Source organism: Crotalus tigris, unplaced genomic scaffold (genome assembly GCF_016545835.1).
Source record: "Crotalus tigris isolate CLP2741 ecotype Arizona unplaced genomic scaffold, ASM1654583v1 scf7180000017903.3850313, whole genome shotgun sequence".
Taxonomy (NCBI): domain Eukaryota; kingdom Metazoa; phylum Chordata; class Lepidosauria; order Squamata; family Viperidae; genus Crotalus; species Crotalus tigris.
This window is the reverse complement of record NW_024096713.1, coordinates 1837914-1852476: the sequence shown is the minus strand read 5'-3', so window position 1 is coordinate 1852476 and position 14563 is coordinate 1837914. Positions and strand designations below refer to the sequence as shown.

Below are 14563 nucleotides of genomic sequence, written 5' to 3'. Positions count from 1 at the left end.
TGTATAAACAAAAGATTTATGTTGGCATTTAAAATATTTTCAAAGTAGTATTTTTATTGTTCACTTTTTAGAATATTAGTGCTATGTTATCCAATGTTTTTTAGTTGTGTTCTTTTAACTTCATATATTGGATATCTAGTAAGTCACTCAGAGTCTTCTTTGGAGTTGGAATTGGAGTTGGGGAGGGAGGGAGGGAGAGAGAGAGAGAGAGAGAGAGAGGGAGGGAGGGAGGGAGAGGGAGGGCGCACATGAGAGAGAGATATCTTTTCTGCTCCTCTTAAGAGATGAGGTACAAAGGCTGAGAAAATAATAAGCTCTCTTTCTGCTAATGGAAGTCATTACATTGATAAGAAGGATGTCGTTCTTTAAATAAATTTGCAGGTAGTCCTTAACTTACAACCACAATTGGGCCAGAACTTCCATTGCTAAGTGATGCAGTTGTTAAGTTTTTCATGTTTGATTTTATCATCTTTTTGCATGGTCATTAAATGAATTACTATGGTCATTAAGGAAATCTGGCTTCCTCCATTTGATTGTAAATAGTAATCATGTGACCCTGGGATGCTGTTAGTTTAAGGCTTATGAATGATTTCCCAAATTAGTACTGTATGTTTTTCTAATGTATATCAAATTAGACTATGTCTGAAGCTCAAACACCCTAGTGAGACAAAAACCTGTGGTAGTATTAATATCTGTTGTAATTATCACACCACATTTTTAAAATTTTGCTGTTGTATTTTTTAAAAAAACTTCAGAATAATATTTATAACATGTCAAGTATATTCTTCAGCTTATAAGGACAGTATACCAAAGAACTTGAAATGAAAAACTCACTACTTAAGGAATTGTCTATGGACTTAGTTAATTTAAAGAACAGTCCCATTCTGGATATATTTTACCGTACTTGGGAAAGTAGTGGCTGCTCATCTCTAGATGCTTTTGGGGAAAATGGATAACTGAGAAGGAATATGATCATGCTCATTACACAAAGCAAAGCTTATCATTAACATAAGTAAGAGACCTACCATGTTGCAGGCTGAAGATAATTTAGCAGGTTTACCAGTTCTCTTCCTCCTAGCTGGAGCTCTGGTCACATTTGTTGTGGTAGCTGGTATTTCCATAAATAAAAAGTAATCAAAATCAGAGCCACCATTTACAGGATAGGGAAAACTTACTCCTTGCAGCTTTATTCTTGAAAAAAATCTGGGAATTCTAACTTATTTAATTTCCTACTAAATTTACTATTGAATTAGCTTCAACAATATAGAAAGCTATATCAGACTAATTAGTCAAATACACTGAACAACAAAGATTTTGCTTCCTGAACATTTGGAGTATATATCATAGATTTGGGGATGCTAATCATGAAAATAATTTGTAATTTAACCTACTGTGTACCATTTTATAGAAATCTTCTATTTTTGCAATTTCAAAATTTCTCTACTTGTTGGCTATGCTGTATACATGAAATAAACATATGAAAACGTGGTACTGTGCTTGATGCACATTCAGTACACCAAGTACAATTGGAATATCTAGAGATCTAAAAGTAATGGCTCTTCTGCTTGGAATGCAGCTTGGATATATAAATACATATTCAAATAGGACAGATGTGCAAGAGACTATTAACATCAATATTAACATCAATATCAACATTAAAAAGAAGTGGCCACTCCAAAAGAATTTGGTTCCCGCATAGAAAAATGTGGCACTTGTTGACCTGACAAAGATATTTTTGCCTCTGCTTTACATAAAACTCAGATTGATGAAAAATTTTGTGAAAGCAATGAATAAGGAAGCTGAAGTTTTCGTTATTTGAGAAAGTTTTTCCAAGAATAATTAATTTCAAGGTGAAGGAAGGCATTTTTGTTGGTCCAAGGATCAGATATGCCATCAGTGACACGCAATTTTAAGATCTGTTAGTGGAGCTAGAGGAAATTTCCTGGAAGGCATTCAAAGATGTTATTTAAATTTTTTTGGGCAACTACAGAGCACCAAACCACATTCAGTTGGTTGACAAATCTTACAGCATATAAGATCATGAAGTACAACATGTCACTGAAGATACATTTTCTGCATTCAGGCTTGGACTTCTTTCCCCAAAATCTATGTGTAATCAGTGATGAACATGGTGAAAGGTTTCACCAAGACATTGTCACAATGGAAAAACTATATTAGGGCAACTAGATTCCATCTATGATGGCTGATTATTGTTGGACACTGCAGCGAGATGCATCAGATGTTTCATAAAGCAGGCAGAAAAGTCCCATCTCCTGGGTCCCTCAAATAACCTCATGCCATAAAGTGCTTTAAAGATGATAGAACATAGAATACCGTATATGCCAGCATTCAAGGCGACCCGGCGTATAAGACGACCCCCGTCTTTATCGCCAAGCCGCATTCCTAGAACGTCGTCTTATACGCCGGAAACTACTAGTATCTCCGGCGTATAAGACGACTTGGCGTATAAGACGACCCCCGTCTTTGGCGCCGATTTTAGTGCTCGCGGAAGTCGCCTTATATGCCGGCATATACAGTAATAAGGTTGGAAGGAACCTTGGAGATCTTCTAGTGCAGTGATGGCAAACATTTTAGAGACTGAGTGCCCAAACTGCAACCCAAAACCCACTTATGCATCATCAAATGCTGGGTGGGTGGCCCATTAGGTGGGTGTTGTCCATTGGGTGGGCGTGGTTGCGATGGTAACGGCAATCAATTCCAACTTTGTAAGATCTTTTTTTTCCCGCAAGAAGTTGAAATTGACTGATTGAATCTTTTTTTTTTTTTTTTGCACACGGCGGCGGAGGCCTAAAGCGAAAAGGTTTTATAAAACCCAGCTGAAGGCCTAGGACTGGGGCAATGGTGTACGTGCCCACAGAGAGGGCTCCGAGTGCCACCTCTGGCACCCATGCCGTAGGTTCGCCACCACTACTGCGCCTGCTTCACCAGTGTCTCGCTGTTGAGCGACCAAGCCAGTCTACTTGTTGGCTGCACACCCAGAAATTTGATGTGCTAACCATCTCCACAGATGAATCATTAATACACAGAGGAGTGTGGCTATGCCTGCCTTTTCTGAAATCGAAAATGATCTCTTTGGTTTTCTCAATGTTTAAAACTAGGTTGTTTTTATTACACCAGTTCACCAAACCTTCTACCTCCTTGCAGTAAACATCCTCATTTTCATCTTGAATAAGGCCCACTTGTTCAACAGGGTGAACAACAGCAGACTTAGAACGCACCCCTGAGGAGAATCAAGAAAATGGTGTTAGAAATATTAGTCCCAACTTGCATATACTGGGGCCTGTCAATAAGAAAATCAAGAATCCAGTTGCACAAAGGAATATTAAAGCCTTAAAGGCCCAGTTTGTCTACTACATGCTGAGGAATGATAGTATTAAATGCTGAACTGGTCGGATTAGAGAAAGAAAAAGTGACAGCAGCAAGTCCTTACAGAAAGCAGTCACTACTGTGTTTTTGCAGGTTGTCTTATTTGGATCAGGCAGGGTTGGTGGTAGAGACCCAATAGATTGATCATTCTCACATTCTTTCTAATATTAGAGTGACCATATTAACCTGGAAAAAATAAAGGATAAACCTGAAAAGAAGGCAAATCTGAGAGGTTCCCAAGGATAAAAATGTGTTTATAATTTTCATTTACAAAGGAAAATTCAAGAGCAAAACCAAGAAAAGAAATAAATCTAGAAGACTATATGTCCCATGATAAAAGGACATATCATAACCATAGGTATATGTGAGAGTTGGAGTTTGTATCCTTGGAACAGAACACTATTATGTAAAAATGGGCCTGCTCTAAATAGATAACTACTATAGTGAGAAACAGCTGTCTAGCACAAAAATAGCAGGAGAAAAGAAGCTTAGGGTTTAACCTTTGGAGCAGCACTTACATATACATAGAAGGAAATAATATTGCAGAAACTGTTCTTTATCTTCAACTAAGATTGAGGATATCTGCAATAAAGAATCTGATCTACTTGCCAAATCTCTTTGTCTCTATAGCCATTCAGATTTTTTTCTCAAATCTTATTTACTGTATTACAATATGATTTTCTAATTACAGTTTAAATATTTTAGATTAGATTATACAGTCATGTGAAAAAGAAAGTACACCCTCTTTTATTCTATGATTATACTAAAAATCATCTGATCCCTAGCATTTCTTTAAAAGTAGGCAAATATAACCTTAGATGAACAACACATGACATATTATGCCATGTTGTCATTTATTTTACAAAAAGAAAGCCAAGATGGAAAAGCAATGTGTGAAAAACTAAATACATCTTAACGATTCAATAGCTTGTAGAGCCATACTTAGCAGTATTAACTTGAAGTAATTGCTTTGTGTATGACTTTATCAGTCTCTCACATCAATGTGGATGAATTTTGGTCCAGTCTTTACAACTATAGCTTCAGTTCATTGAGGTTTGTGGACATTTGTTTATGCACAGCTCCCTTGAGGTCCCAGCACAGTATTTCACTCGGGTTGAGGTCTGGACTTTGATTGGGCCATTGCAACACCTTGATTCTTTTCTTTTTCAGCCATTCTATTGTAGATTTGCTGGTATACTTGGGATCATTGTCCTGTTGCATAACTCAATGTCCGTCAAGCTTTAACTGTCAGACAGATGGCCTCACATTTGACTCTAGAATACTTTGGTATACAGAGGATTTCATGCTCAATTTAATGACTGCAAGGTACCCAGGTCCTATGGCTGCAAAAGAAGCCCAAATCATCACCCCTCCACTACCATGCTTGTCAATTGGTATGAGATGTTCATGCTGATATGCTGTATTTGCTTTCGCCAAATGTGGCACTATGCATTATGGCCAAACATCTCCACTTTGATCTTGCTTGTCCAAAGGACTGTGTTCGAGACATCTTGTGATTTGTTCAAATGCAATTTTGCAAACCTAAACTGTGCTGCCACATTCTTTTTAAAGAGAAGAAGTCTTCTTCTGGCAACCCTTGTTCAGTATTTCTCTAATTATACTGTCATTAACATTAACATTTAACATGCTAACTGAGGTCTCTAGAATCTGAGATGCAATTCTTGAACTTTTTGCAATTTTTCTGAGCATCGCATAGTCTGATCTTGGGGTGAATTTGCTGGTACATCCATTCCTGGGAAAATTGGCAACTATCTTGAATGTTTTCCTCTTGTGAATAATCATCCTCACTGTAGAATGATGGACTTTAAATTGTTTGGAAATGGCCTTATAACCCTTCCCAGATTGATGAGTAGCAATACTTGCTTCCCTAAGATCATTGCTGATGTCTTTCCTCTTTGGCATTTGTTAATACACACCTTAGTGCTGGAGATCAATGAACACCTAAAACTTCGGCTTGTTGGTGATCAGTTGATCAAGGGCACTTGATTAGGAGTGCCTGGCTGCTGGTTAGCCTCTTCATACCTATGGATGCAGTTAAGATGTATGGCTTCTCCGTTTGATGACATGGTGTAATACCCCATGTGTTGTTTTTACCTGAAGTTGTATTTATCTACTTTTAAGAACTGCTAAGGACCAGATGATTTTTACTATGTCCTGCTACATAAAACTATAGAACTCAAAGAGGGTGTACTTTCATTTTCACATGACTGTATATGTGTGGTTTCCCTAATTCTCGAAAATTGTCCTTATGTTTGTGTACATATTGTACATTTATTCATAGCAGGAAAGAGCACAAATGTAACATGGCAGTTAAATGCTCTTAGTATCATCAGGTATCATTAAATTGCTTCTCTTAGCCTATGTTTTGTTCCATATATTTTGGGCATTCAGCTTTAGTAAAAATCATGTCAAGCTTCTCCTTTGTAACTTCTTTAAAAAAATGAAACTCAGAGCAACAAAAGGCTTGATCAATACATTAATACTTAACATCTGTGTTGTAAACAGTGCTTAATGTGCATGCAGTGTAGTTCCAACATTATGTAAATTATAAATTAAGTTCCCTAAATGTTTTAGGATTTATTGTTTGCTGCTCTGTAAATTTTCCTTTGTGAAATTCAAATAAATTGACAGTACTTATTTATTTCATTTTTTTTCAGAAACCCTAAAGCAGTTAGTCAAAGAATAAATAAGAAGGTCAACAATGATGGATCACTTCGAATTCAAAATTTGTCTATTTTAATAAGACAAATTAAATCATATTATCAGGTATGTGATTTATTTCCTTTTAAACATGTTTAAATTTATGTGCCACTTACCTGTCCTAGAAGAAGGACAATTGGCAATTCAAAGAAACATTGATTATATTGATTATAACACTGAATTCATTTTTGAAAATTTCAGTGGTAGAGGGCTAATTAAATAATCATTAAGAACTAGAGATTTTTTTTCCCCTTCTCTCTCAACTCCTTTTTTTCTGTTACCTGTTTTAGATTGTACGCCTAAGAGCAAGGTTATATTTTTATTGCTTTTTACTCAGGCCCATGTTGAATTTCTGTATGAACTGAAGAGTGGCATCAAATAGATTTTTTTTATTATTTAATCCATTTTTTTAAATTTATATGATCATGTGATTCAAAATGGCTTACAAGAAATTTAGAAACAAATATAAAAACACCAAACAAAATATGTACTAATTATGACTAACTTTCATCTCTATGAAACATATTTCAAACCTGGACTTTGTATCTTGGCCCAGTACCATCATAAACAGCCATGCCTTCAGTGCCTATATTATATCATCTGTAGCTGCCACACATAATTGAGTGTGTATTCAAATCTTAAAATATAACAACAGAATAGTAATAAAGGAGAATATTTGTTGCTCAATGTTGACATGAGGGATCCTTGGTGCTCTCTGAGCTTGCTTGAATATTTTGTAATACAGGCATTATAGTGTTTACAGTACCTATACATATACTAAAATAGTACCAATTCTCTTGTAGCCCTCCAGTACAGTACATAGCGGTGGACATATGGCAGTCGTTAAGCCATCACTATAGCTTTTAAATGAACCCATTGTTTGCTATGGGCTGGGTTTTGTTGGAAACTGGAAGTAAACATGGGTTTCTGGCAAAAGTATTGTAAATTACAGTCACATGACTGCAAAGCACTGCAACGGCTGTAAATGTGGACTGGTTGCCAAGTGCCCAATTAGATGCAGTCACATGACTGTGGAGGAACTGAAGTTGGAATTTAAAAATCAGGTTGCAAGTAGCTGTTTGAGGGGTCCATCAGAACTTTGAATGGTTACTAAGTGACTGGTCATAAATTGAGAACTACCCATATTGTCTCACAGATTTGTATATTCGTGACTATTTTTATCATAGTTATCCAGATGTTGAGAGAATGCATGCCAACTTTAAAGAATTGGGTAATCTCTAAACTTTTTTTTCCTGATCAGAACTATTAGTGTCTAGCAGTGGTATAATTTATTAGAGTAAACTTCAGGAAACAATTTGCAGAATAGATTGTTGCCTTTTTAAAGGAGATTTGGCAGTTCTCAAAAATGCTTCCATCTAAATTGCAATCCATTTTTATTCAGTTTCAGTCCTGAATATCTTAGTACAACATTATCTTTGCATATCAGCTTCACAAGTTTTTACATTCTAATAGATTTAAGTCAATGTAGGAAATTATTTTACAATCATGGTAAAATGGTTTAAAAATATAAGATGTAGTTCTCTTTGTTAGGAAAATGAAATTGATAAAATGCCTTGTTATAGTTATTGTGGACAGCCAGTGTTCCTAACATACATAACAAGTTTAATTAGTTTTTTTTTTCTTAAGGTAAGAAATTTCACAATATTGAAGAAAATTAGTATGCTTGCCACATAACCATCTAATTTAATGCATCTTAGGAATCTACATATACCGGTAGGAGAAAAACTTAAATCACCTATATACCCTGAAGTCTCAGGCTATATATCAGTGATGGCAAATCTTTTAGAGACTGAATGCCCAAACTGCAACCCAAAACCCACTTATGTATTGTCGGGTGCCAGGTGGGCGTGGCCCATTGGGTGGGCGAGGCTGTGGTTGTAACAGCAGACTGGATGGGACTAAAAGGTTCAATCAATCAATTTCAACTTTGCAAAATCTTTTTTTTCCTGTGAGAAGTTGAAATTGATTGATTGAGCCTTTTTTTTTATTGAAAATTTTTAAAAGTTTTACAAATATACAACCAAAAAAAAAATCAACCCTCACCCCATCCCTCCCAAGCCCACCCCTCCCTCCCCCCTCCCTGAACTTCCCAGAACTGAATATAGGCTTATCTAAAATTTTAAAATATCTAAACAAATTTTACATCTTATAATAATAAAATATATATAAACATTAATAATAAAAAAATACTTTAAAAAAAGAAAGAAAGGAAAGAGAGAGAGAAAGAGAAAAAAAATAAAAAGAAAAAAGAAAAAACAAGAGGCGGAAAAAGAAAAGAAAAAACAATCTATACAAGTTATAAGAAAGCTAAATGATATTTTTCCATATCCAAATTATATTGTATAAAATTTATCCATTTTTCCCATACAACAAAAAATTTCTCTTGAGATTGCTCCTTTAAGAAAGCTGAAATCTTTGCCATTTCCGCCAAATAAGAAACTTTATAAAACCACTCTTGCAAAGTAGGCAAAGAATCCTTCTTCCAATATTGTCCAACTAACAGCCTAGCGGCTGTGATCAAATTTAGCATCAGTATAACTTCCTTAGCATCACAGTCAGTAATAATACCTAATAAAAATAATTGCGGGGTAAATTTTATCCTCCTTCTAAAAATTCTTTGAATATTCCACCATATCTTAATCCAAAAGGCTTTTATATTTTTACACGACCACCAAATATGAAAATAAGTAGCATCCAAACAACCACATCTCCAACATTTAGGCTATAGATCAGGGTACATAATGGACATTTTCTTTGGATCAAGGTGCCATCTATAAAACATTTTATAAAAATTCTCTCTTAAGTTCTGTGCTTGTGTGAATTTAACATTCCTCACCCAAATAAATTCCCAAGTGTCCAGTGAAATTGATTCACCGATATTTTGTGCCCATTTAATCATACAATCTTTAATTAATTCAGATTCTGAATCCATTTCCACTAAAACCCCATAAACCCTCTTAATATGGGTTGGTCTTTGATCCCTTACTTGTTTGATGAGATTTTCATCTTCTCTAAGCCATCCCATATTACAATCCGTCTTCCATCTATCCACTATTTGTCTATATTAAAACCATGAATAAGTAAAATTTTCATGTGTTAAATCTTCCAAAGATTTTAACTGCCAATTTTGACCATCCCATCTAAGTAATTGTATATAAGAAACCGTATCCATCTTGACTCCTTTCTTTATTCCCTCTATCGCATGCCAAGGTATGGCCCATAACGGTATTTTAAAATCACTTCTATAATATTTCCTCCACACCCTAAGCAAAGAAATTCTTATAATATGAGATTTAAAAACCCGGTCCATTTTTTTATTAAAAATTAAATAGGCATGCCATCCAAAAAGTAAATCCCAGCCTTCCAAATGGAGTATTTCTACATTTGTTAAATTCACCCAATCACTAATCAATGTTAGTACCACCGCATCATAATACAATTTCAAATTTGGTACCTTGAGTCCACCTCTCTCACGGAAATCTTGCATAATTTTAAGTTTGACCCTTGGTTTCTTCCCTGCCCAAATAAATTTGTTAATACCTTTCTGCCATTCATTTAAGTTAAGTTCATTCTTTAAAATAGGTAACATTTGAAACAAAAAAAGAAACTTTGGCAGAACATTCATTTTAATAACTGCAATTCTACCCATAAGAGATAACTGTAAATTGTTCCAATTCATTAAATCCTTCTGTACCCCAATCCACAACTTTTCATAATTATTTTTATACAGTTTTGCATTAGAAGCAGATAGTGTAACCCCCAAATATTTTACCTTGTCAACAACTTCAAAATCTGTTAGATTGACCAAAGTCTGTTTATCACAATTAGTCATATTTTTTGGTAATATTTTGGTCTTATTATTATTAATTTTAAAACCCGAGACACACCCATATTGCTGAATCAGTTGTAATAATTTAACTACCGAATGAGTAGGTTGATACAAAGTAACAACCAAGTCATCTGCAAAAGCTCTTAACTTATATTCTTTTTTATTAATTTCTATTCCTTTTATTTCTTGAGACTCCCGAATTTTAATCAACAAAATTTCCAATGTTAAGACAAACAATAACGGAGATAGTGGACATCCCTGTCTTGTACCTTTTTCTATTGTGAAAACCTCTGATAAACCCCCATTTACGATAAGTTGAGCAGTCTGTTTTTGATATATATTAGATAAAACATGTAATATATTTTGTCCAAAATTCATCTCCTTAATTAAACATAACATAAACTGCCAATTCAACTGGTCAAAGGCTTTTTCAGCATCCAAAAATATCAGCCCTGCAGGGACTTGGTTGTTTTTATCTAAATATTCTAATAAATTAATAATTTGTCTAACATTATTTTTCATATACCTTCCAGTTATAAAACCCGATTGGTCCTTATGTATAAGCTGCTGCCAAACCCCCATGAACCTATTGGCTATAATTTTTGCAAAAATTTTATAATCCACATTTAAAAGAGATATAGGCCTATAGTTCTTAGGCAAGGTGAGATCTTGGTCCTCTTTTGGAATCAAAGATATAAAAGCATTATGCCATGACGGAGGGATCTCTAAGCCCTGTAATATATTATTAAAAAGCTCACATAACGGCTGGGTCATCTCTTCTACTAAAGTTTTATAATAAATAGACGTCCAACCATCCGTACCCGGCGCCTTACCTGCTTAATAGCTATCACAACTTCCTCATTGGTAATTAAACCATTAATCTCTTTTTTCTGATCTTCTGTTAATTTAGGAAAATTAGCTTTACTTAAGTAATTGTTTATATCTGTAGTTTGTACATTAGTACTCTTATATAATTTTTGATAATAATCTAAAAAAGATTTCTTTATCAATTCTTTCTGATAAACCAATTTACCATTATGATTTATTTTGTCTATAATTCTCTGTCTCTGTTTCTTTCTTAACTGATAAGCCAACCATCTCCCTGGTTTGTTAGCATTACAAAATGTATTTTGTTTCATGAACAATAAGTTGGTTGCAGCTTGATCAGCCATCAACATATTAAATTGTGTTTTTAACAATTCTATAGCTCCTTTAACCTTTTCATCTGAAGGATTTGAAATTAAAAGTTTCTCTTTTAATTTAATCTCATCTTCTAATTCTTTACGTTTCTGAGTCTGCTTCTGTCTATGAAAATTGTTCATATTTATCAAAATCCCACGCATAAAGGTTTTACTTGCATCCCATGCCATTGACATTGATGTTCCCTTATTCATATTTAAAACAAAATATTCCTTTAAACATTCCTTTAGTTTTGGAACATTTTTTTCTTGTTTAAATAAATTCTCATTCAACCTCCAGGATCTCCTCTCTTCTTTCTCAGCGACCAATTCCATCCAGACTGGACTATGATCTGTCAATGTCCTAGGAAAGATTTTAATATTCTTCACTCTATTATATAAATCTGTTGTAATCAAAAAAAAGTCAATCCTTGAAAAGGATTTATGTCTATCTGAAAAGAAGGTAAAATCTCTTTCCTCTTGATTACATTCGCGCCAGTAGTCTCTCAGTTCCCAATCTTCTTTCAATTCAAAAAAGGCTTTAGGTAGTTTAGCCTGTTTAAAAAAAATAGAAGAACCTTTTTTGTCCTTTTGTGTATCTAAAACACCATTCCAGTCTCCCATTAATATCACGGACCTATAGTCCAACAGAGTTATTTTCTAATGTAACAACTTATAAAATTGTTCCTGTTGCTGGTTTGGTGCATACAATCCCACAATAAGTATTTTCTTACCATATAAACCAAGTTCAACCATAACATATCTTCCTTGGGGATCTGATTCTACCAAACAAGCTGGTAAATTTTGCTTAACATAAATTACCACACCCCCTTTTTTCCCAGGGGCAGGAGATATAAAATGAGATCCCAAACGAAGGTTAGCTAAGTATTTTTGATCTTTAAGTAAAATATGAGTTTCCTGCAAACAAATAATGTCATTGTTGTGTTGCTTTAAATAATGAAAAATTTTCTTCCTCTTCTGGGGAATGTTTAAACCGTTAACATTCCAGGTCAGGAATTTTGCCATCTCCCTCAACCAGGAGCCTGGAGAAGATTCCCTCAAGATCTGCTACTGAAGAATGTGTTGCAGAACTTTTGGGTCTTGCTCCTCCCACCGGCATTGAAACAATCTGATGAGCAGATTCTTTAGCTTCTTTCTTTTGTTGCTCCTTTTCCTTACGTTTATATGCTGCACGGGTCATTCTCTGTTCTTTAACCTTTGCTTGACGCAGCCATTCCACCTACCCAGCAGCCATCAAGCCTAATCCCTCAGACTGCTGTTCCTCCTCTTTATCACTCAAGACTTTCTGAATAGATGAAGATGAGCCTGCACCCAGGACCGTATTATAAAATTCTTTAGCTTTAGCAACTGTATTAAGTCTATAACGTGTCCCCGCATGGCTCAAAACAATACCCATCGGAATCTCCCATCTAAATGAAATCAATCTTGCTTTGAGTTCATTTGCTAAAAAAGCAAAATCTTTTCTGCTTCTTAAAATTTTGGATGGGATTTCCTTTAAAATAATAATATCTTGAGCAGCAATCTGGAATCTTTTGTTATAAAAAGCTTGTAAAATCTGATTACGCAGAGACTTCTTAGCAAAGTAGATCACCACATCTCTAGGCAAATTCTTCTGTTTCGCAATCCAAGAATTAACTCTATAGATTTTTTCCACTTCTCCACGTAATTCATCTTTGTCTATATTCAGAACAACAGCCAAATCATTAATCACCATTTCCATCAGATCTTGATTCTTATCTTCTTTAAGGCCTCTGATTCTCAAAGCATGTTCCATCTGTCTGTACTGAAACATAAGGATATCATCTTGTGAGGTTTCCACTTTTTTTTTCCATATCTTGAAATTTATAATCCAAAAATTCTACTTTTTCTTCAACTTCTTCCACTCTGGAGTCCAGCTTCACAACCACAGAAGCCAATCCAGATAAAGCTGAGACTATGTCTTCCCTCAAAATAGTATTATTCTGTACAAAAAGCTCCTTCATTTCCTTCTTCAATTCTTCGTTAGTTTCAGATTTACTCTGTTCCAGAAGTTGCTTCACTTCCTCCCTAAATTGAGACACAGCCTTTCCCATTATATCCTTTAAATCTTGTGCAGATGTACCTGATGGGGGAGGAGAAGGTGGAGATATAGCCTTGGGTTGTTGCACCGGTGGTGTTATTTTAAGTTGTTGTTGAACAGTTGCAGTAACAGGAGAAGAAATCACCTTAGAGACTATAGAAGCTGGTTGTCTCTTTGAAGCCATTTTAAACTATCTTTCTTTCTTCTTAAAAAAGGAAAAAAAGTACTTAAATCCTTACAAATAAAAAAACCAGGAAAAATACAATAAAAATAAAAACTCCCAAGGCAGTTTAAAAGAAGAAAAAAGGCTTAAAAAAAAAAAACAATGTTAAGCATACAGTTCAATCAGTCCGTCTTTTCTTTCCGGAGATAGGAAAAAAAAAAACTTTCAAAACACCATTTTACTTTCACTCTCACTTTCCGCCCAAAGAAAAGAAAGTGGAAAAAAAAATCAGCTTATACTAAAAAGAAAAAATTAAAGAAAATAAATAAATAAATCTCTAACTCTAAGTAAAATCCTTTAAACAGTTCTGTCCGCTTTAAAAGTCACTCACCAAGCAGCTTTGAGTGCGGAGATGATAGCGGCGTTTCGCTTTGCTTCCAAAGAAGCAAAGACAGCTGAGAGGCGGAGAAGGCAATGAACTCCGAGGGAGCACTCTTTCTACCCCCCTAAAAAAAAAATCCAGGGAAGGTTAAGAGGTTCTACCTCTATTCATGCAGTCTCTACCCCTTCCCTTCGCCCGGGAAGGGGATTTCGAACCGCTAGCCAGCTGATGAACGCTGTGCTCCGCGGATCTGACACCGTCTCAGAAGGACGGCTACTAAGTAGCCGCCATCATCGCCACTTTAACCACCGGAAGTCCCCCCCCTTTTTTTTTTTGCACACGGCAGCGGAGGCCTAAAGCAAAAAGGTTTTATAAAACCCAGCTGAAGGCCTAGGGTGACGGCCCGCGTGCCCACAGAGAGGACTCTGCGTGCCACCTGTGGCACACGTGCCATAGGTTCACCACCACGGCTATATATGGCCTTAATACACTGCAATTAATTTATTTAATTTTATTTGAATTTAAATAAAATTAGATGTGGATATCTGGGTATTTATCATTCTCTCAAAGAATTATTTAATATCAATCTGTTTCAATTAAGTTACAAATATTAATACATGAGTACCTGTTAATAAAAAGGTATGTCTAGTGGTAGAAAAAATGACAATTACAAATTGTTTTCACTTCATTCCCAGTATCATTGCTCTGTACAAATAAAAAAAAAATATTTCTTAAGTCTTTAAAGAGGAACTTTTTTCTAATATTGCTCATTTAAGCTTCTGACATAGGTTGTTTTGAATAT

General features: G+C 35.1%; 1 protein-coding gene across 6 annotated transcripts in view; it reads left to right on the top strand.

The window, feature by feature from the left end:
• The window catches only part of CCDC88A (coiled-coil domain containing 88A), a 108185-nt gene that overhangs the window by 7170 nt on the left and 86452 nt on the right, over window positions 1-14563 (top strand). For all 6 annotated transcript variants that reach the window (XM_039344352.1, XM_039344351.1, XM_039344349.1 and 3 more), the window contains exon 3: window positions 6066-6174. In XM_039344352.1, coding sequence (XP_039200286.1) covers window positions 6066-6174 — 109 coding nt within the window. The remainder of the gene's footprint in view (window positions 1-6065; window positions 6175-14563) is intronic.